Here is a 25004-nt window from a genome sequence, read left to right on the forward strand (position 1 = left end):
CTCATATGGAAAGAATTTTGGTTGGGTTTTCCCCTTGTGGGTCTTTTCCTTGTTGTAAGCCGAATTCTTGGTGTCTCTTGTCTATTGTTCATTGTTTATTGTGATCTCTATTTACTGCTCTAATTGAAGAATTGAATGGTTGAAGTTTTTCATGTATAGCTGTATAGCTACTTGGTGATTGAAGTGTAAAGAAAGAATTGATTGCATCATTAGAAGTAGTTATAAATTGTGAAAAACTATTCTAGTCCTACCTTCACTAGAATTTCAACAGGAAAGGGGTAACTCATGCCTCCACAATTGCTCCCTCCATTACATCTATACACTTAGGATGTGGACCTCCATCAATTGGTCTCCTAGCCATTGCACTTAACCACAAGGTCATTCCCCTTTGTCGCCACCTATGAATTGAAGGGTTGACCTTGGAAATGTCACATCCCCTTAAGGGCTACAAACACCTAATAGGTTTGGTTACCTAACCACCTCTAAAAAGGTAGAGAATACTTTTACAAGACTTGGTCTAGTTAGATATTTGAAGGTGATCCCGATTTGAAGTATTATTATGCCCTTAACTGTTGAGTATGATCCGCTTAGATGCATATATGGTTATTGTCTCTAATGAATGGTTGTTTTCGCTTAAGTTTGAGATGGTTTTGCCAGGTGGTTTTGCACAAAGTAGTTGAGGCCTTAAGGGCACACTATTCCACTCATACTCCACATGATGCCTAGGCCATACTCACTTCCAGGAGAGCGTGATGACCTTGTAGATGCAATGTTGCCCTTCTATAGCAAAGCGTTGAGGACATTGATGATCTTGGCAGTCGATTGACACCCCAAAGCACCCTTAGATGCCAGAATGTTGAGCCCGTCTTGCTTTGCATTAAGGATTCTAGACGATGTACCCAGCGGACCCCCATAATTTAGGATTCATTTCTAAAAGTTAGGACGAGTTATGAAGTAGTTAACTATTAGGCTGAAGTGGAAGGCTTAGTTTAGTGTCATTTAGTGCAAGTTAGCTATGGAAGCCAACATGCGTGAGTTCCAAGTCTAAATTTGGGCAAATCGAGTTACATGAGTCAGTGAACTCTCTCAATCACCAATTCGACTTTCCAGAAATAACAATTTGCTAACTTTAGCCATTCGAATTACCTTTAAAAGGAGGAACGAAGACACAAATTTGATCATTGTCTTTGAGCACGAGTTGGTGAGACAATACAATAGAGCTCACAAGTTTATGAGATGGTTGCACAGGTTTATGTGTGGAGCTAGTGAGAGAAAGGTGTGCCAAGAGAAGCTTGTGCGCATTATTGAGAGAGGAATTTCCTTGGGAATTGCGCAAGAATTTAGGAGCAACCTATGCGCAAGGAATTAGGAGGAAATCAAGGAGTCAAGGGTCTTGCAAGGAGTGTTTCAACTTAGTACAAGCAAAGGGAATCAAACTATATTCCCTATTGAAACAAGTTGCATTTGTAAGAGATCTATTGCTCAAATTTCTTCAATAAAATTCTCAAACAAGCAGAGGGTTTTCCCAATTGGGTTCCCTAGAAAATTTTGTGCCTTGGTTATTGTGATGGTGTGTTTATTTATGTTCCTAATCCGCTGCAAAATTAAGTATAAAGTATGTTTCTGTGTGAAAAGAAACACGTTTTCAGATTTGTTCACATTAGCAATTGCATAATTTCGTGGATTTTCTACATGGTATCAGAGCTCTTGGAACAAATTTAAGATCATCACAAGTGCATCTCGCGTAAGGTGAAGAAGGTCTGAGACAGCCACAGTGCCTTAGGTGTTGATCTAAAGTGAAGGAGGCCGAGTTGGGGTATCCTCTTTCGGACAGTCGAGATTGAGAAGGTGTTGGTTGACAGTAAGGATGAATTTGGAAAAGTTTTTGTGCTAGTTTGAGGGCTATTTCTCTGTGTTAAATAGGTCGCAAAACCTGTGCTCTTTAGGAGGGTAACTGAGCTCCTGTAACTCTGTCTTAGGAAGGTTGTAAGGTTGCAAAGGGAGCTGGAACAAAATTTGTATAGTCACCAGGGAGAAGCACAGGAGGGAGATTTGTTGGGAGAGGAAGATAAAAGTTTAGCAGTAGTCTTGGGTCTTGTTTGGAGGGTTGTAGCAGCTACTACAAGTAACCCAAATAGGGTCAAAGTTGCAGGTCTAAGGTGCAACACAAATCCAGTAGTTTTGAGATAGAAGTTGACATCTCACGTTGGCAATTCTTCATCCAAGTTTTGTTTTGATGCTAAGGTGGTAATTGTTCAGGTTGGGACAGTTTTGGGGGCAGCTTAAGTACAGGTGGAGGATTGTTAGTAGGTGTTAATTGTGGCCAAAGAGCAGGTCTTGTGAAGGAATACAAGTGTGCTAGCAGTGGCATATATATTGAAGCCCAAGAATTTGCAAACTTTGAAGGAATAAAGTAGCAATAAAGTGGGCAGCCTCCAAGCCCTAAGTACAGCCACTTATGAAAGACTACAAGATTGTTAGTGGACAGGTGTTGGAGAGTTCTCTAAGTAGGTAGGATGGCTACAATAGGGTTGAGAGATCAAGATAGACTTGATGGCACCTCGAACTTTGGTGTTTGGAAAGTCTCGATGATAGTCTTGTTGGACGAGTATGGACTACGGGAGTTTGCCAAGAAAGGTGTTGCAAAACCTATAAATCTAAATCAATTACAACTATACCAAAGGCAGATGGCCAAGACCAAGAGGGTGATCCTATATGGACTCCGGGATCATATATTCCTGCATGTTTCAAGTAAAGATATAGCTAAGGAGATGTGGGATGCCTTAGTCAAGCTCTATCAAGATCCTTCCAAGAACCGGAAGATGATTCTCAAGGAGAAGTTGAGGACAATCAAACTGCAGAAGGGTGAGAACGTAATTTCCTATCTCACCAGAATTCAGAACGTCCGTGATGAGCTTGCAGCTGTAGGAGAGAAGTTGGTGGATGGAGAGCTAGTACGAGTTGCTATAAATGGGTTTACCAAGGAGTTGGCTACTTTTGTTGAAAGGATTAATGGAAGAGATAAACTGCCAGATTGGGTATGCATGTGGAGTGATTTCACTCAAGAGGAGCTCAGACTCAGTCTTGTCAAGAGCAGCAGTGGCAAGGGGTCGAAGGTTGAGAAGGAAGAGGAGAATCTTTCTCTTGTAGGTAAGGCCAAGGGCAAGAAGGGAAAGGGAGAGGTCGAGTCCAGTGAGAAGGGCAAGAAGAAGGATCTAAGTAAGATCAAGTGCTTCCATTGCCATGAGTTTGGCACTATGCTTCTAAGTGTCCTAATGAGAAGGAAGAGTCCAGTAAGTATCATGTTGCTGCATTAGCGAAGGTAGATGCATTTTCTACCCAATTCGAGAAAGATTTCTCATTGATTGCTTGCATGGCAAGCTTAGCATATAACAATATATGGTATATTGATTGAAGAGCATCCTTCCACATGATCGGGAACAAGAAGAGTTTCAACCACCTCAAGGAGAAGGACATGCAATTTCAGAAGCTATGAGATGATGGTCAATATGCAACTAAAGGAGTTGGTATTGTTAGATTTCAGAGAGAGTCAAGTAATCCTCTTCATCTCATAGATGTTCTCTATGTTCCAGGATTGAGGTAGAATCTTGTTTCAGTAGCTACCCTTGAGGACAAGAGATATGATATCATCTTCAGCAGAGGTAAGGCGTACCTCGAACACTTAGCTTATGGATGTAAGAAGCAGATAGGTGTGAGCATGAAGAATCTCTACAAGTTGCAGCTAGAGACAGGTGCAGCCTTGAGTAGCAAGGCAAGGAATGCTCAAAGTAGAGAAATGGTGGTTGAGCGAGAAAAGGATATAGCTCTCAAGATGGAGCCTTAGCTAGTATCTCAATTTCAGTCTAAGCTTGTTGGCAATTCGGCTGACCAACAGGATGAGGAGCATAGCCCAGAGTGAGTGGAGGCAGGCAATCAGTCAAAGACTCCCAGTATCGGAAGAGTTTGAGCCAAGTGGGCAGAGGATTTGATTTAGGGAGATCATAAGAGAGTTTAGTCTCCCAGCATCAAGAAGCAAACACACAGGGTACATGCCACTTATGACTAAAGTGGTGGACTCGCAAAGCATGGTGGGAAAGAACAAATCTTCAAAGCAAGTTCTGCAAAAGAAAGCAAGGAAGTCTTCTAGTTTAGAGGGAGCAGTTGCAGCAACGAAGATCTTGGTAGTGTTGGAGACAAATCCAGGTGGACGAGGTTCTTCCAAGAGCACCTTCATCGCTAAGAGGGACTGTTGAAAATAATAGTGAGAAAGGGTTGTTTGATTTGTGCCTCAATTCAAGGAGCCACAAGATTTTCTCCTTAGCACGCTCGAGTTTCCTATAAGTTAGGAAAAATTCCTATAATTTAGGATTCGTTCCTAAAAGTTAGAACGAGCTGAAGTGGAAGGCTCAGTATAGTCTCTTCTAGTGTGAGTTAGATATGGAAGCCAACATGCATGAGTTCCAAGTCTAAATTTGGGAAGATCGAGTTACATGAGTCAGTAAGACTCACTTAACTCACTCAATCACCATTTGTCTTTCCAAAAATAACAACTTGCTAACTTTAGCCATTCAAATTGCCTTTAAAAGGAGGAACGAAGGCATAAATTTGATCATTGTCTTGTGAGCATGAGTTGGTGAGACACGACAATAGAGCTCACGAGTTTGTGAGAAGGTTGCGCAGGTTTACGTGTGGAGCTTGTGAGAGAAAAGTGTGCCAAGAGAAGCATGTGCGCAAGAATTTAGGAGTAGCCCATGCACAAGGAAGTAGGAGGAAATCGAGGAGCAAATTAGGGATCTTGCAAGGAGTGTTTCACCTTAGTACAAGCAGATGGAATCAGATTGTATTCTCTATTGAAACAAGTTGTATTTGTAAGAGAACTATAGCTCAAATTTCTTCAAAAAAATTCTCAAACAAGTAGAGAGCTTTCCCAGTTGGGTTCCCTAAAAAAATTTGTGCCTTGATTACAATGATAGTGTGTTTATTTCTATTCCTATTCCGCTACAAAATGAAGTAGAGAAATTTTGTGTCTATGTGAAAAGAAACTCGTTTTCAGATTGTTCATATTAGCAATTGCAAAAATTTGTGGATTTTCTATATTGGTTTTTGCATAATTGTCTATAACTGAACATATGGAAAATGGAGAGCATCTTTATCTCTGAAGAGAATAGTGTTAAACAAATGCATAATAGATTCAAGATGACAAACCATCAGTAACACTAAATGAGACAAGGTTGAAGCTATGAGTAAATGAGGACCCAAAGAAGGTAGATGCAACCTTATATAGAGAGTTAGCAGGAACTTTGATTTATCTTACTTATCGATAATAGTGAATGAGACAATGTTGAAGCTATAAGTAAATGAGAACCGAAAGAAGGTAGATAGAGAGTTGGTAGGAATTCTCAACCAGCAGTAAATTTTGCAATAAGTCTTGTTTCTAGATACACGACTTTGCTGAGAGCTATGCACTTGAAAACTACAAAGAGGTGCTAAGCTATGTACAAGGGACACTTGAATTTGGTATGGAGTTTGTCAAGAATGAAAAGCTCAGCTTGACAGGTTATACATATTCAAATTGGGTAGGATCATCAAATGACGGGAAGGTTAGTTGAGGGTATGTTTTCAATTTGGATCTGGGTGCAATTGCATGGCAAACAATAGGTGTGTTATTGTCCACCAAAACAAAATATAACCTATAGTGGAAGTTGTATATGAGGAAGTATGGATTAGTAGCATAAAAAAGTCCAATAGAGCGGGACCCCCTTGTATTATGCCAGCCAGGGAGTATTGAAGCTAGTAAACAATCCAACAGAGAGAGCATATAGAGATTCGTCACCACCTCATCTGAGAAAAGGCTCATAACATAGAGATTGAGCATTTTTATTGTCCTTTCAGGAACAGTACCAGGGCTTTGTCCAAGGATGCATTCGACCTTAGGGAGGGATGATAGAATTTAATGACCAATGTAAATTTATGTAAATAAATAAAGGTTAACATTGTGGCATGACCTTTTTTCGCTTAATTGGAACGAGGAACAGAAGCTCGTTTCTCTGGGTCTACTTATGATTCAAGTCATATAGCTTTCTCCATTGACTCATTCGACTTAGGGTGTTTGTGGCTTTATGACTCCAAGTGTTTTGGCCTAAATCCAACCCATGCTTTTTTGTTTTTGGCTTCTAGTTTGTGGGTGTTTTGGCTTAAGCCAGCCCCCACGGTTTTTTCCTTTTGAGCTCTAATTATGGAGGTTGCATGTGCAGCCCGCCTTTTTGTATTAAAGCCTCGTATTAATAGCCAAAGGAAGCTTTAATTTAAAAAACGTTAAATGTTAGGCCAATGTAAAAGCAAATATAGACTAGATAGAGCAATGTTATCAGAACAAAATTAGTTCTATGTTGATTTTTAGGGCGTTTGGACAATGTGGGTTGATGGCACAGCCACTCTCTCAAATCACAAACCTATCTAGTATATAATTTCTTTGGGTGCTTAAAAAATGTGCATGCATAGAACACACTATATCATGAATACTTCTCATCTCCAAATCCTCAGTTGTGTTGCATGTGTCAAGATTGTATAGAACTTTCATTAGTTGACAGTCAACTTAGGTAAAACCAAGGTCATGATCTTCAACGCATTGAAGAAGATTCTCTCTAATCACTGTTTCTTTTTCAAAGGTGAGGAGATCGAGATCACCACCACATATTCACAAGTCCTCACTTCAATTTGCGGCATACACTTCAACCCCAAATCAACAAAGAGTGACAGATTCTTGGCCCTCCTAAAGAGATAGTCTTTTCAACAATGCTTTTAGGACATATTGTCCAAGAAGTCATTCATGGACACTCTTGTGTGGCCTACAGTTCTATATGAACCTAAGGTTTAGGGACCCAATTTACTTGAGTCTAATTGGTCCTCGATAGAGAAAGTATAGGCCATCCTCCTGTGTCGCTTCATTCAACGCAAACAGACAGTTCCTCAACCCATCATCATTGCAGAGTTTGGTGCTCACCCCCTCTAACTTGAGGCAGTGTTCAATCTCATCTCACTTCTACACCGTGTTCACAGTTTTGTTGATGCAACACAAAGGGGTCATAGATATCCATGCTTAGCCTATTGTTCATCAAAGTCCATTGCAGTAGCTAGTCCTTTAGCATGATCTCGATGTTGGTGCACTAGGCTCTCAAATATCCTTACATCAGTTAGTATTACGTTGGATTGCATTTCTCCACTTAGATATTCCTTCTGTGCACCTAACCAACTCTTACCAACCAACCAAGAAGTGAATACAATCATTGGTAAGGATATCTACAGGCAATTGTATAGGTCACTTAGATAAACCCTCAAGGTGGATTATGTCCAAAGATGGACTTCTATGTTGAGCACTTCGTGATGATGATGGATGGACTCATTATTTGTCCCCATTATACACTTCACTATTGGATGTACACTGTTCAAATTCCCTTCGAACAGCGTAGAGTTGGCTCCCATCAACTACGAATTGAGGTGGAACACCAAATAGACAGTTTAGACAAGATCTACTAACTATGTCATCTACAAGTGATTGAGTCGAAGGAGCACTTCATCTTCCATTACCCTATTTATTATGAGATTTGTGGGATCTTACTATTTCAGTGCCTATTCAAAGGGATCCAGATCCTCTCTAATTTTTTCTAGTACTCAAACTAGAGATGTCTATCCCTTTACATGTAAGAGGCCCTCAAACTTTGTACCCACATTATACAGCCTTCTCCTCAACCAGATCCTATTTAGCAGATTGCCTCCTCCTTTATGGCACTCCCATCAACTAGCGACACTAAGAGACAAGCACTAACTCTAGATCAGTGCAAACCAAAGGGACCATTCCCCTTTCCCAAAGACCTTAAACACAACACTAAAATAGATTCCTTACGAGCAAGCAAAGTAGATCACCCAGATATTAGCAGCGAGTTATAGCTACTAAGAAAAACACGATAGAGGGTCCAGATCTTCTCCTAGCTCTTACTCAAGGCATCGTTCTATCCTAAGTTTTCTTCATTTGACCTCGAATGTTTGGAAAGGTAGATCTAGTGGACCATGACCCACATCCTAGATCCCTTGATACAAGGGTTTTTCCATGTCCACATATAGACGTAATGTTTCTACTTTACTTCTTGTTCTTTATATAGGAGACATTTTAGTACTCCTGCTTTTTATTGACATCATTGTACTCAGCAGTCCCGATGACCTACTTATACTCATTTCATTGTGTCTATATTAAAAGGAAATAGAATTTTTAGTACCTAGAATTTTTAGAATGGTTACATAAAGAAAGAGAACTCTTGTGAATATATAATAATTAATCCTTCAAGTTAGCTTGACATGGCAGTTGGCCCATGAGGATTACTTTCATACTGCAATGTTTGAATAATTGGCTTCCACATATTGCTTGTTTCTAAACAGTCTTTCCTGTTCAAACTTCAATTTATTGTTAAACTTCTTAATATCAACCATTTCTCTGATGTATTTTTTGAAATAATTGTCAACAATCCCAAACATGCATGCTTCTTCGACAAGATCAAATGCCCAGTTGTGAATGAATGTTATATAAGAGCTGATCTTTCCTTACAATTATGTAATATCTGTGGCAAGTTAGTTAAGTCTGATTTGTATCTGCCGATAGATTTCCCCAATGCATAGATGGACAAGAACAATGGATTGCGTGGACTCCTTTGTGATGTTTTGGAGTCTAAACAACCTTCTGGTTGTGTTATGTGGAGCAACGGTAACACCAATTTGTTTATTCTTGAAAGGTGTAGCAATTTGTTATCATAGGCCTCTGGATCTCATTATTTTGATGTTATGATGAAGCCCTTCTCAAGCTCTTTGAAAAGATTTCTTTAATTGTGTTTCACTATAACAATAACTTTGTTGACAAATAATCTGGCTCAAGGTCCAAATGCTCATTATCTGAGATGTTGATGACTCATCTAGCAAGAGTGTTTTTAGGGCACTGAGCTTCTAGGATGGATGATTGAACTCTGCATGAGTATTTTTTCAATAAACATTGTGAGTCAGACACCCATCTACGTTCTTGGAAATTAGGACATCCAAGAGAGGTATACATTTATATTCTTCTACTTACATTGTGAATTTTATGTGCTCTGATTGAATGTTCGAATGTGCGAAAAACTCATCCAAACACTGCTTTTTGTGGGGCCACATTACGTTGGTGTTTGTCAACAAACCTTACACACCACTCCTTTTTGTGGGGCCACATTACGTTGGTGTTTGTCAACAAACCTTACACACCACTCCGGTTTGAGTGGGAAGGTGTCGATGGCACTTTCTTCAAGAGAGGCCAAGAAAGTGATCATTAGTTGAATTGCCGATTTTGGGGTTCTTACTCCAACAAAAGAGATGAACCCTTTTTTCTTATAATTGGAGGGGACTGCCTCTAGAATTTGCAGTCAGATTCAAGGGATGACCAATAATCTTCGATTGGGGTCTCTTGGACCTAATGGACAATGCAAGGATATCCACGTTCTCTTGGAAATTCAAAGACACATTTTGAGAATCCAAATCCAAATGCAAATGCAAATAAGAGTGTGAATGCCTTCACGAAGACCACAGAACGGCTTAGATTCATGAATTATAGGAGAATGAAGAAATGTGAGACTTTCTTTCAAAAGATTCCACACCTGGCATTTACTCCTATAGCTTCGGACAACTCAGATTATAACTGAAGAAACAAACACAAATACCATCAAAATAAGGGATGATTGGTCTCTTTTCTCTCCTTTAATAGTTTTTTCAGCAGAATTATTTAGTGGAAAAGACAATTTACTTGTGAATAATAATAATCTTTTGAACTCCGTATTCATTAATTTTGTTGCTTAAGTCCCCAATTTAAAATATGAGAAACCAAGGTTCTATACTTTTTTGTATTTTTCTTGTTAGATATTTTTTTACCATGGTGAATAAGTAACTCCTTGGTGAATGAGGGCCAAGATCAAACTTAGTGGCTCACTATAACACCAAGAGTATACCAGGAGCTTACTCCTTGAGCCTTATCACAACAGGCCAAAGATGTCCCCCTGGAATTTGAAACCGGTGAAGGGGATAACATCCCATTGTGCCAACCACTCGATCATCCCACGAAGAGACTTCCTTGTTAGTATAAAAAACCCTTGCCAATAAGAAAAGAGGTAGGTTTGGGTTGAAGGTGCATTCCATGGAATCACCAAAAGAGCCACACTCAAAAGAAGATGTGCCTGTGTGGGAAGCTGAACACATTAAAAAACTTATTCAGGATAACAACTTAACCCAAGCCCTGCCCCAATCTGGTTCATTTTTGTCATTTAGTAATTATCTAATATGATGATTGAAATATTATAATATGCCAGCACCACAACATCTACATAATAGAGGGTTCGGAAAAAGCATTTGGATAATAGCAGGGTGAACTCCATTCTTATACTTCGCTCGATTTGTTGCAAATCCTAATCATAAAACTAATCTACATTTCCCGAAAAAGAATAATTACCAAATCAACAAAGAAATGGAATAAAGAATGAACTAAAAATTGGAGTGCATCGATCCTAAAAGATTGGCATATTTCTCTGTTCATAGAAATAGTTTGCATGTGCAACAGATAAGTAATTTTTACATTATCTGTGGTTTATTTATATTGTTTCAATCAAATGAATAAAACAGAGATGTAGAAAGCCTTCTTGTACTATTATGTGTCACACTGAGCGCAAACTATAGAAAAGTATTTTCTGTTATAGAATCAATTCCAAATTTAAGATAAAATAAAATGAAAATGAAACGAAAATAAAATAAATGTCACACAAAACAGAGGAACCAGAGAAGTGGAAGGGCTAATGGCGGTCAATTTAACATGAGTCTGGCAATCCACACACTTTGACATATATAACTAAAAAAATCGAATAAAAAAAGAGATAAACTAACAGAAATTCAGGGCTCCATATAAATCTTTTAACAAGGCAAAGGCGTCTCTCTTGAATCTGAAAATGATAATTCTGAAATGTTGCAGAATTTTTGAAAGAGAGGTTCACTACCTGTCTGACAATTTTCTGTCTGAGCTCTTCAGTAAGAACACCACCCTTGGCCAAAGAACTGGAAGCAGCACTCCCTGTGTTCTCCGCATCAGAAGCCTCATGTTCGGCATAATACTCAACCAACCCCCCAGCACCCGGGGAATGGTGAGGAGAAGAACCATGGGCTAGAGGCCTGGAGGCTGAAAAACAAGCCTGACCCACTTGAGCAGGGGATGTGGGGAACTGAACAGGCATTCTGGGAGAACCTGCTGAATAGACTTGGAGGGCCTGCGGACGGGGGCTCTGGGGTATCATAAGCCGTGGCAACGGTTGAGAAACAACGGGTCGGGTCTGCTGAGCTTGCAGAATAGGGGGAGTTGTGGGTGCCTGCAAGGGAGACAGGGGTCCTCTCGGAATGAATTCTGGAGCCTTTGCGTTGAGTTTGCTGACTGTAAAACCCTTGCTCACTGAAGACCCACATGGAGGTCCATCGATTTTCTTGGCCTCTTCACCGCCATTGATCTTCGAATGCCCTGCAGAACTGTCCCTGTCATTATACTCCAAGGATCCTGGAGCTTCGGGGTCCATATCCGCATGATCATGATGTGGGCGTTGCGCTTCTTGTGGTGGTGTTTCTGGGTAGTTGCATTCTTGGGCAGAATCCAATTGCAGTGAGTACTCATCAGCATTCCAGAGAGGCTGATGTGCCATGGTGGTTATTTGATGTTTCTGTAACAAGATAGCTTGGATTAATATACTTGATAAATACACTCTTCCTCCTCTTCTTCTTCTCTTATGTATGGCTACAGTTCTCCTCATTCTCCTTGGCAGCCATTAAAGACCCACCAGAGCGCTGTAATAAAGAGATTTCAAGAAAAAACAGTGCGTGCGTTAGAATTGGCAAATCGAAAGCTCTTCTGCAGTCTGCACTCTGCTTGAAGTCCGATCACCAGCCTTCACCTCACTTCCACTTCCTCCTCTCGCAATTCTGTATCTATTTGCCTCTATATTTGGGGGCTGTTTCTTTAAAGACTAACCAAATCATTCAATTTTTGGTAAAACGGCTAATCTTGATTAAATCTCTGTAACGGTCTGAATTTTCGAGTGTTTTTTTGGGTTTTAAGGGGAATTTTTGCCCATTTAATGGATTTTGTTGTTCAATCGGAAAATCCTTCCAACTCTATTTAAAGAGGATATAGAATTTATCGCATTGGATCTGTTGTTTCTCTTGCTCGTTGGCATGGATCCTTCCTAGTTATTTCAGACCTCAGTTTAGTTTTTTTCAAGAGAATCCCGTGAAAGATTGTAGTCGTACTCCTCGTGCCGTGTCAATTTTTCATTACTCGAAGGTTATCGGCCCTTTGATTCCGTAACTAAAGCAATCTCAACCTGCCAGAGCTTCCATCATTTTCTTAGTTGAATTTATTTATTTTCTAAAATAATATTTAAATAGGCTAATGTTTCACAACAACATGCCTTTTGGAATTATCCACTTCCCACCAGTAACCGTTTTTGTTAGTCAACTATGGTTGAAATTAGTTATGCAACATTCATCAAACACAGAAGAATTCAAACCTAAGCCATTGTTTAGGCTCATGGGTCCCAAGGTTATTGAATCTGCCTAAAATTGACCAATAGAAACCAAAATATAATGGATAAAGGCGTTATATTGATTTTATGGAATGAAAGTGAGGTTTTCAAGATTAATTATGACTTAAATCCTATATAGGCCTTAATCCAAGTTATAATTAAGTTTTTATTTTTTAAATATAATTAATTGTTTTAATTATATTAGTAAAGTTTTAACAATAATAAAATTTGATATTTTAAATATAATTAATTGTTTTAATTATATTAGTAAAGTTTTAATTTGATATTTTAAATATAATTAATTGTTTTCATTATATTAGTAAAGTTTTAACCCTAATAAAATTTGATAACATTTTAAAACATATAATAAAGTTTTTTTTTTTATATATAGAAATTTTAAAACATAGTTGATGGGGCTTAGAGTAGATGGTGAGTTAAGGTACTTTGTGGGGTAAAGGTCATTCATTTGAAATTTTGTGGGCAAAAATCTAATCATGTTAAGGGCTAGTATGACTCAAATTGAGTGTGATTCTATCACAGCTACTCAAACCACAAATTAATCTTGTCAATCATCTTAAAACTCATAAAATAAATGTGATCCCCATTACAACTACTCAAGTCACAAATTAGTCGTGCCAATCATCTTAAAACTCATGTAAACTAACAATTAAAAAAAAAAACATTTTAAAATATAATTAACTTCTTAATTTTAAATAAATAAATCATTTAACCTAAATGAAACACTTAAACCTATATACATTATTTTAATAAGACACAAGACACTCACCCAAAAACAATCCAGCAAAAAAACCTTTTAAAATATAATTAACTTCTTAATCTTACATAAATATTTAACCTAGATGAAACACTTAAACCTATAGACATTATTTTAATAAGACACAAAGACACTCACCAAATGACTTTATACAACTTTGTTTAACTTGTTCTTTTGGTATTATTTATACAACTTTGTTTAACTTGTTCTTTTGGTATTATTTATATTGTTTATTGGGTTAAAATAAATTCACGAATAATGATGAAATAATTTTAATTTCTTAATTAAAATAATTGAATTTTTTGTTGATTAAAAAATTAATTTAATTTGTTTAATTAAAAAAATGTTAAAATCACATTTTCGTGATATTGATTTCAAAATATTTGTTTTAATATATTTGTAAAATTCATTTCTTTTAAAAATTCAAATTTAAATATTTTGATTAAGAGTTTTGTAAAAGTTTATTGTCAAAAATATATTTTTAACTAAGTTGAATGATAATTAAGTGTTTCATCTTAATGTTTCATGCATCTAGTAGGAACTTCAAGGGTCATTTTGTATTATTTTTTATGTGTTTAACTAAGATTGTTTTTCGCTTTCTCTACATAGTGTGCCCATCAAGAATGATCAAAATGACGCTCTTATATCTTGATTGAGCCATTGTTTAATATTATGGTGCAAGGATAGTTGACAGAGTTGAAAGCTACATGTGCTACTTGGTTGTTGGGAGATGTTAAGGCCAATCTTATCAACATCTTCTTGCATTATGTAATGACCCTCACCACTTTTTAACATCATGTCAATAGTGGTGGGTGGATTTTGGCATTCAAAATGGCAGATTGCAATTCAATCATGATATGGAGTGTGCAAGATACTTGCATTTAGTAGTGGTTTCCTCCCTTGGCACATATTTTGGCTAAGTTGTCATTGTTTCTTTGATTTTGATATAGTTTCTACTTGGTTTACTATTTTTTTGAGAGGTTTTTCCCTCCTTCCTTCACTTTCATCCCTTTGGTTCTATTCTCTCTTAACTTCATTCCTCTCTAGATTCAATTATCTGTGTATCCCTTTCTCTTACCCCGAACCTGTTCTTTGACTCCTTTCAGCTCAATTCCTCTAATTTGTTGGAGCGCTCCTCTATTGGTCTATTGGCCTTGGTCCTCCTTTTCTATATCGACCCTATCCCCACCTATCTTCCTTCCTTTTTTTCTTATAGCCATTATGCCTCATCGTGGGTGCTCCTTCACTGGATGTAATGGCAGTAGTAGAGAAGAGCCCCCTTGCACCAAAGCCCAAGCTAATGTGGAGGATTCAACTCGTTGCTCTCGGGAATGTACTTTGCACTCTACTCAAGATGAAATAGAATTGATAAAAAGAGTAGTTTGTGTAGAGTATAGGTTCTTGTCTGATATTGAGGTGGTTGAGAATGTAGGACAATGAATTCCAAACACGAGAAACACTCAATCTAGGCAAGCCTAATACATGCAAATAATCGATTATATTGGTAGATGAAGACTTTGGTGGGAAAATTTCTGGTTGAGTGCAAGAATGCACAAGAAGGAATACTTCTTTACATAGATGCCTACAACAACATGTCAACAAATTGGACACTAAGGTTTCAATTCTCACCAAGAAACTTGCCAACTTGGACTTCAAAAGTAGTAAGGATGATGAACAGGCTCGAGCTCTCATTAAGATGGATTGTCCAACAGGTTAGTTATGGTCTACTATGTGGATTTTTGTGTTATAAGAGAGTTCACAAGCTAGTTTGCCTTATTGTTAGTTTGTTATGTTATATTCTATAGTTTTTTAAATAGTCACAAACTCATTATTTAGACTAGTCAAACATTCGGAATGGTTTTCATGACCTTAGACTTATTCCTATGCTACTAGTCTAGTTTCCCTAGGGGCACATCAGCAGTCATAAGTATGCAATGCTTTTCCTTTGAACAATAATACAAAGGCAACCTAACTTACAAACAAACAAAAAAAGGATTGTTGCTCACTCAATAATCATCTACTTAATGGAGACACATAGCACATGGTCGTACTACTCATCTAAGACCCTATTATGCACATGTATGTCCTTCATTTATGAAAAGGTTCTTTTTTAGTAGCAAATATTCAAATAAGGTGGATTCAATTATATTAAATGGAGTGAATTTACATGAGTGTACTACTCATCCAAGACCCTACCATGCACATGTATGTCCTTCTTGTATAAAAAGTTATTTTTTTGTTGCAAATATTCAAAGTGGTGGATTTAATTATATTAAATGGAGTGAATTTACATGACCATAGTACTCATCCAAGACCCTACTATGCACATGTATGTTCTTCTTGTATAAAAATGTTATTCTTTAAGGCCTACACATACCTTAAAACCATTAACCCTAGCCCTAAGGTCAACTTCACTAACTCAACAAGTGCTCTGGTTATGCACAATGTAGCGAATATAACCATGGTTCTATCAAAAAATTTGGGAAAATTCGTCTCTAAGGTTGTTCACAAGGCATTAATCCTGAATGAGTTAATTGTATCTCTCAATGTCGCTCACCTCCGCTCTATAAACCCTAGTGTCGCACGATGGCTATAGCTGTGTGGGGATTTGTGACCCCCCTCACCCCTCTCTATCATCTCCTCGCCCTTCGTTGTCCCCTAAGGTAGAGGTCTTCAATTTTCGTATGTGATCATGATTGAAGGAGGTGAAGCCCATAAATGAGAAGTTTGTCAAAAAATTGGATAACATTCCCAGAGTTTAGGTTAATCTGAGGAAATCCAAAGACATGGTTATCAATTTAGCTAAAAGAGGATTCGTGGGTTAGTTTATGGGGATTTGGTCATATCCAATGTCTTTAAGGGCATGGGTGGAAAGGAATTGGGCCCCTTTGGTTAAAGGCCATATTTATTGTGTTTTTTGTGGGAAGGGTTTCTTCACTTTTTTGTTTGAAAAGAAGAAATATCAAGATCATATAGTTAGAAATGGGCCCTATCTCATGGGAACCCAGTGTCTCCATTTAGATCGATGGACACTAGACTTCAACCCGAAAAATGATGTGCCTAAAGTTGTGCCAAAATGGGTCAAACTGCCTCATCTCCCTTTATATTGTTGGGAAGTAGACACGCTGAGAAACATTACAAATGCTTTGGGAAAATTTATAGATAGAGCATAATTGTGTGATTTTATGTATGCATGTGCAAGGATATGTAGACCTAGAAAAAGGTCTACCATAAGCAATTCAAATTTCCATAGATAATTGGTATTTTATTCAACCAGTGGACTACTACTAGTTCCCATTCAAATGTAAGCAATGCCATGAGTATGGGAATTTTTCCAAGAACTACCCCAACAAAGAGGAAACCTAGAAAGAGTAGGAAGATGGGGGGAAGTGGCAAACCCAAAAGAGAAGGAGATGGCCAAATCGGAAAATGGGGCAAAAGAATCAAGGGCCCTCTGAAAGGGATCCTCAAGCATCATGTAACCACCCCCTCCCACATTTACCCAATTTCATCATCTTGCCAGGGTAAACATGAGATGAAGAGTTATTATGGCATGACCTAACCTCTATCCTCCAATTAAGGAAGTGGGGCCTACAAACTAACCACAACTAACAACTCACAACATCCCTTAGGGCTATAGGACACTCAAAGGCCAAAGGACCACCCCAGGTGACCAAACCCTGAGTTGGGGCTCTTTTTCACTGACCTAGACTCCCAATTGCATGCATGACAAGGTCTGGGTGTGGTTATAGGCCTCCAACCACATGCACAACACTTCCTCCATGTAGTTGTGACCCAACTTGCCCAGTTCAGAGGGTGTGGTCCCGAGATCTGAGCCACAATTCCAGGCCAACCTCTAGACCACTACCCAGAACTACCTGAGACTTTCCATAATCATTATTGACATGAGGACAAAGCTAAACATTTAAACTTGAATCAAGAACTTGACCTAGACTTCCTAGAACACACTAGATATTTCGTCAAACACATGGAAAACATGTAAGCTACAAGTCATGAATGCATATATGATCATAATAGTCTAAGATTCATCTGAGAATCATCAAGAAGTCTCTATTCCCTCTCCAGATGGTTGCATGAACACCTATTAGTCCATACATTTATCAACCAAAAAATAACTAAACAATTTCATGACAAGAGCCTTAAATGGTACACATCATATAACCAACATATAACTAGAAAATAACAAGCATAAAAACCATGGAAACTCAACCATAATACCACCAAAATAATCACTATAAGTATTCATGAATCATAGTAGAAAATATCTCTTATTAACATATGAAAATACCAACCAAGTCATGGACTTCCATGTACCACCCGACCATAGATTGGGCTAAACCAAATCTCTCTTTCAGTCAGTCACCCCCACGCCATATTCCAAGCATGAATGTGGGATCTCATGGAATAAACCAAAACAAAACCAACCCAAGGCTTCCAGAGGTCAAACCACCTCAAGCTTCAACCACAGTGATTCTGCCTCCGCAATTGGACATCACTAACACCAACTATCTCTACACAAGTTGTCCAGTGCTCCAAGAAATAATAACTCAACCCACATCCTTCCAAGGCTCTAGAGCGTTTATCCAGCCTGGATCCAGGGACTAATAACTCAACCCACCAAGGGCTCCAGAACATTCGTCCCAACCTAGGCTCCAAGACTAGTAACTCAACCCAAGTTGTTCCAGGTCTTCCAAAGTGTTTGTTCCAATCCGCAACCATAAGGAGTTATGAGCACCAATTAGAAAACAATCAAGTGGAAAAACTAACAACACCATGGTTATCTAGAAAATATTAAGGCAAGGCTGAAACCACTGTCAATCTAGGCAAATATCCATGCCAATGACAACACATAACCATAAAATCACATGCATATATCATGCATCCATAAATTAGCAAGGAAATCACACGGGAAACCTACTACCTGCAAAGAAATCTAGTTGTAATTGTTGATCCAATTGTTCCCTTGTGCTTTGTTGCTTGTGTTTTCCTTCTTTCTCCAAATCCAATTTATGTCAAAGTGCTCCAAGAATGCTATAAAAATACTCTAAGTGTACAAGAGCATGAGAGAATGAGAGAATAGAAGAGAGCTCCAAGACTTAACTAACAAAAGCTCCACCAGCAAAAGTTGTGAACTGAGCCTCATAAGCCTTTTTATCATTGAGGCCTCTATTTACTTCGTTTTCCTTCAATTTCCCTCTCATGCAAATTTGTGTCTCTTCACCTTCCTTTTTTCTCCTATTTTCCTTTATTTTCATAAATAAATGCCAATTATTGCCACTTTTCCCTTGCCAATTTCCATAGCCAATAATTAATCACCAGTGATATCCATCATTATGTTTTTCCCAACATTCAACTTGGAATACATGTCCCATGATCTTGGTCTTATTTTATTTACATGGAAAATGAACCAGGGGTTGTTGCAAACCTCTCCCCCTTAAGGGAACATCGTCCGTGGCGTTCAATGACACCTATGACTAGCAAACTATTGAAAACAAAACATACTGCCATGGAACTTTATAACATAGCTCGATGCAGTATTTACAATGAACAACTACTGCAAATTGTAACAACCCTGGTCAAAAATCCATGTAATAAATTTAATGGATGCAAAATAAGACCAAGGTCATGGGACACGTATTCCAAGCTTAAAGTTGGGAAAACAATCCCAGTGGGTGTTCATTTGGTTTATTATGGCTAGGGGAAAATTGGCAAAGGAACGACAAAGGATTTGAAAAGGCAAAGTGGCATTCATTGGCATTTTATTTATGAAAATAATGGAAATGAGGAAAAAAAGAAGGTGAAAAGTCACATATTTGCATGAGGAGGAAAATGAAGGAAAAATAATGGAAATTGAAGAAAATAAAGGCCTCAATGATAAAAAGGCTTATGAGGATTAGTTCATAGACTTTTCTAAGTTCAATTTTGGATCTTTCTCTCTTTATTCCCTCTATCTCTCATATTCTTGGACAATTAGAGCATTCTTGGAGCACTCTAGCATTGGAGGAAAGAAGGCAAAGGAAGGGAAAGAAAGCAGAGAGAAGCAAAGATTAAGCAAGGAAGAGATGGAATCAAGCGACTACAATGGGTTTACTTGCAAGTATCGAGTTGCATGTATGATTTCCTTGCTACTTTTGGCATGCATGGTACATGCATGTGTGTTTTTGGTTCTCTTGTTGTCAATGGTAGGGGTTTTTCCAGGTGTGACAATGGTTTCAACCTTGCCTTGCCATTTCTGGATAGCCATGGTGTGCCTTGATTGAGATGGATTGTCGGATGGTTTCAAAACTAAGTGGGGTGGTCTTACGAGAAGTCACAAGGCCTAGGAATCCCTGGACTAGTGAAGGTGGGATTGTGATGAAGGTGGGATTGTGATAAAGCCTGATTGTGTGTACCCTTGATTGGGCCTAGGAATCCCTTGACCAGTAATGGCGGGATACACAGTAAAGCCCAGAGGGTGGTGACCTCGTAGGCCTAGGAATCCCTTGACCGGTAATGGTGGGATACATGGTAAAGACGAGAGGTTGAGATAGACAAATTCCTCACGGTTTAGGTGGAGAGATCTGGAGGCATCCATGCTTGTTTAGGGCCTAGTGATTTGGTGAGATTATGGTAAAGCATGGTTATATTGATGAGGGTTTTGGGCCTAGGAATCCCTTGGTGGGATATACAGTAAATCCTAAGGAAGCCCTTGTTGGTTTTGTTGTGAGTCCCACATTCATGCTTATAATATGGCACATGGGTGATTGACTGGAAAAAAGATTTGGTTCAACCCAATCTATGGCGAGTGGTTCATGGAAGTCCCTGGCTTGGTTGGCTTATGCATTAATTAATAGAATCTCCTTCTCATTTGGTATTTCATGTGTAAATGTACTTTTTCATATGTGGTTTTTATGGTTGTTCTATCATCATATTTCTATGGTTATATGTTGGTTATAAGCACGGTTTATGACACACTTTTATTATGGTTATCATCATGATTTGATTAGTATATGAAATGTGAATGATTATATGACCTAATAGATGATAATGCAGCTATCGTGATAAGGCATCAACTTTTCTTTACGAATCTCAGATAAGTATGAGACCCCCTATGCTCAAATATGTTGTTACGACTTGTAGATTACATATTTATGATATGCCTGACGAAATGCATGTCATGGCTAGTAGGGGTCTAGTCAAGTCCTTGTACAGTTTTTTGCATTAGTAGCCTTATTTCATGGTTTTTTTATCATTTATGAAAGTTTCATGAAGTTGTGGGCAGTGGTGTGAGTCCTGACCCTAAAAAAGTGGCATAGAATCTGAGGTCGTTGGCTCAGAACTGCTTGAAAAAGGCCACATTCGCTAGCATTCCTTGTTGTGGGAACGACTAGAGGGCGCCAGTCACATGCATAGCTTGTCATGGGAGCGATTGGGGGTCCATATCATCAAAAAGACAAGTTGTATCAGGGGTTAAGCACCTAGAACAGTTGGTTGCCTCTTGAAGGGTTTGTATGTTAGAAAATTATATATTACAAAGCAATGGAACACATAAAATATTGCATAAACATAAACATAGAAAATGCATAAAACAAGAGAGACACAAATATACGTGGTTCACCCAATTTGAGCTACGTCCATGGAGAAACAACCATTCCTTCCTTTATATTATCCAACAAAATGAAGAGATACAACCTATAACAAATCCGTTGTAATTTCCTCTTCCCTCTCACACAATCTCCTCTCTCTTTATGGATACAGAATAACAGATTGGTTATGGCTAATAGCCAAGGTGGAGAAGAGACTACAAGTTTGGTATCACCGATACCTATCTCGAGCTGGTAGACTGATACTTATTAAAGCTGTGATTGAGGCCACTCCAGTATACTGGATGGCTCTCACATGGATTCCCAAGGGCATACTCAACAGATTACAGCATATTTGCAGTAGATTTCTTTGGAAGGGCCATCAGCCTGGCAGAATTTTTGCTTGGGTGAAATGGGATACTATTGCAAAGCCCAAACGCTGGGGGGGCTGGGGTATCAAAAGGCTCGACCTTTTCTCTAGAGCTCTGGCTGCCAAACTCGGATGGCAACTTCTCACCTCTGAAGGACTCTGGACCAGGGTAGCATGTGCAAAATACATCAGGCCCTTGAATGTGTTGGATTGGATATGCAGTCAACAGAGAACTAATCATAACATATCCATCATATGGAAAGCTGTCATCGGCACACTACCCTTATTACGAGAAGGATTAACTTGGCGCATCAAGGCTGGTAATGCAGTCCGAATAGGTCTGGACCCTTGGGTTGGATGTGGAAATACTCACAGACTCTCAGATGGCCTCATTGGACATCTTAATGACAGAGGTATCACATACATAATGCATATTGGTGATCAAGCAAACTCCTCCTTCCTCCATCAAGCCTGGACCAGCGCTCAAGCATTAGATATTCCGGCACAGTGGCACAATGAATGGGCAGAGTACACGGATGCACTCACTCAAGCTCATATCAGACTTACTGATGGACCTGATGAAATCATTTGGGCTTATGCAAAACATGGAGCATATACCCCGAAGCTTGGCTATCTAAAGCTCATGGAGTCTCATAAGCCTCATATTATCCATCCCACATGGAAGGCATTATGGAAACTCAAATCAGCCCCGCGTACTCGACTGCTCATGTGGAACATAATCTTTGATAAAGTACCTACGGGCACCAATCTTATGAAGCGATCCTTCCATGGACCCTTCCGCTACCATCTCTGTCACCAGGAGGAAGAAAGTACTTTACACTTATTTCTGAACTGCTGCATCACATTACATTTTTGGCATGACCTCTCTTCTCATCTCCCGCAATTGAAAAACTGGCATGGTCATAGCATAATGGAGGCATGGGAGAACTGGAACCAAGAACACTCGGGGAAGGCCATTAATATTCCGCTTCTTGCATGCTGGGCAATCTGGATTGCCCGGAATCAGGCTATTTTCAACCTCAGAGCCCCTCACTGGCCTACTATCCTTCTTCATACCATTGCGGATTACAACATGATACCTGATGAAGAACACATAGGTCCTGTTCGCATCATTAAACAATTGGATATTGACAAATCCAAACCATGGGCTTTTTTTGATGGTTCTGCACAAGAGGTGGGCTGTGGGGGAGGCGCAGTACTATATCTCAATGAAACACACTGCTTCAAAATACAAATAAACCTAGGCAGAGGAACTAATAACTATGCTGAACTGTGCACTGCCAAGCACCTCATACACTTTGCCATACATAAACAATGCAGACATCTCCAGCTGTTTGGTGATTCTAAAATAGTTTGCAATTGGCTGTCTGATGCATCTCATTGTCATGCATTTTCATTGAGGCACATATTAGATGAGGCAAAGAGGCTGACTACTTCATTTGAATCATTTGCTTGTCGTCATATCTACAGGGAACAAAATACCATTGCAGATCAACTCTCCAAAGAGGCAGCGCACAGACAAGGAGACAATTGGCTGATACAGGAGGAAATCGAAGGGTCATTCTATCAGCATTATCATAGACCCTTTGATGATCGGATGGACAATGGGCTATAAAAGCCCACTTACAGATTTTCACTTGTTTATTTTTGTTGTCAATAGTTGTATATATCTCTACATATTTAGCACTATACAACACTTTACTTTTGATATATATGGCTCTCTGCGTAGAGCAATGGACTCCTATTTTGAACACTGTTAGTGAACAGTTTTGGACAGCTCCCTGCGAGGAGACAACCTGCTCTAATTTTTGTTTATATAGTACTACAGACTGATCTTGGTAGGCACAGCTGCCTGTATTTGAATGCTTCGACATATGCAAAATGTAATTTCTTAACTTTAATAGAAATTACGACTTTTTCCCAGGGGAAAAAAATCTCCTCTCTCTTTCTCGCTCAAAATACACATCTACATAGCTGCAATACAATTCCCTCATATATAGTGAGGGGTTGCCTTCTAGGGAAAAAAAACCCTAAATTAAACTTAAATTCTACTGTCAGATCATCTGCCTAATGAACAACTCTGATTGACTACGAAATTACAATATTTTACAAGGCATTTGTACAACTATTTTTAGCTTTGGGGGCACTGCCCCTGAACCCCCGCCAGGGGGGGCTCATAAAAATCATTGTCGCCCCCCATGGCGGCAAAAAAACGGGCGGCGTTTCTACCCCATTACAAACAAGGGTCCAATGCAGTGATACCTATGAATAAAGAAGATAATCAAGCTCCACTCCCAACACTATAGCTCTAAAGGAAGGTTAGAATGGTTTATTTTTGTCAGTTCCACTACCTTAACTGTACATGGGGAGTTGAATCACATCATAGTAGCTTCTCGTCACATGTTTACCCCAGTGGACCAGTTAGCTTGGTTAAATGTGGGAGGAGAGCGTTACACAAACCATGACCAACATGACAAACATGACAATCATACTGCTTATTAGAGCTTTATAACACAATTCATTGAGGTATCTACCACAATATCTATATACATTTACCAAAAACTCTTTTGCTTGAACCAACAAATAATGAATGATACATAGCCCGCATCTGATCTTCCATCTCCCATGTAGCTTCATTGGGCCCAAAGTGCTTCCACTGCATTTTAACTTGCTTGATTGTTCAGTTCCAGAGCATGAGTTGTTTCTACTGCAATATGCATTGTGGTTATGGTTGGAATTCTCCCTCTAATTCCACTTGCAATACAAACAATTCAATCACATGATCAACATCCTGGACATCCTTCTTAAGCAATGAAACATGGAAAACATCATGGAATTTCATTGTCGGAGGCAGTGTGAGTCTGTAGGCCACTGGTCCAATCCTCTCAAGGATCTCGAAAGCCCTGCAATACTGAGGTGCCAGCTTGGCACATGATCAACACAGTATTCACTAGATCACTCCAACTGATAGGAGTATTACAACTTCGCCCATAGAGTGACTCAGACGGACTCATCTTCAAGGATTCCTGATACCCAATGTTATATGAAAACTCTACCAGTGGAAGGTACTCTTCCCACTTCTTTTTTTGATGCATAACGTACATCCTCAACATAGCCCTAAGAATCATGTTGACCCTCTATGTTTGTCCATCTGTCTGTAGATGATAAGTTGTACTGAAGGAAAACTCTATCCCAAAACCTGCAAATAACTATTCTGAAACCTGGAAGTGGACTTGTCATCTCTGTTGGATATAATCTTCTTAGGAACACCATGCAATCTCACTATCTTCCTGATGAAAATATGAGCTACCTTACTTAACCTTTCAACCACAACCATGATGGAATCATGTTGTCTCAATGTCCTCGACAAACCTATAATGAAGTCCATGGAAGTGACCTCCCATTTCCACTCTGGAATCATATCAGTTGCAATAAACCACCTGGATGCTTCCACTCTGCTTTTACCTGCTGACAATCCAAACATCTCGCGACAAAGTCAACCACATGTTTCTTCGAGTTCGACAATGATAGAATTTCTTAACTATTGTCAATGTATTTTGATATCTCGAGTGACCCAAATACGGCTTGACATGAAACTCCCTCAAGATAATATTATTGATCTCACTGTTGTC

At 38.9% G+C, this 25004-nt stretch overlaps 1 protein-coding gene across 1 annotated transcript in view; it reads right to left on the bottom strand.

Moving 5' to 3' along the window:
• Positions 1-12371, bottom strand: part of LOC149260280 (la-related protein 6C-like) — a 190060-nt gene extending 177689 nt beyond the window's left edge. Inside the window, exon 1 of the mRNA XM_089420011.1 lies at positions 11055-12371. Within this exon, the coding sequence (XP_089276137.1) occupies positions 11055-11852 (798 nt within the window). The 5' untranslated portion in view covers positions 11853-12371. The remainder of the gene's footprint in view (positions 1-11054) is intronic.
• Positions 12372-25004: the final 12633 nt, after the last annotated feature.

The sequence above is a fragment of the Pinus tabuliformis genome, chromosome 6 (genome assembly GCF_031772625.1).
Source record: "Pinus tabuliformis cultivar Carrire ecotype Pingquan chromosome 6, CPIR1, whole genome shotgun sequence".
Classification (NCBI taxonomy): Eukaryota; Viridiplantae; Streptophyta; class Pinopsida; order Pinales; family Pinaceae; genus Pinus; species Pinus tabuliformis.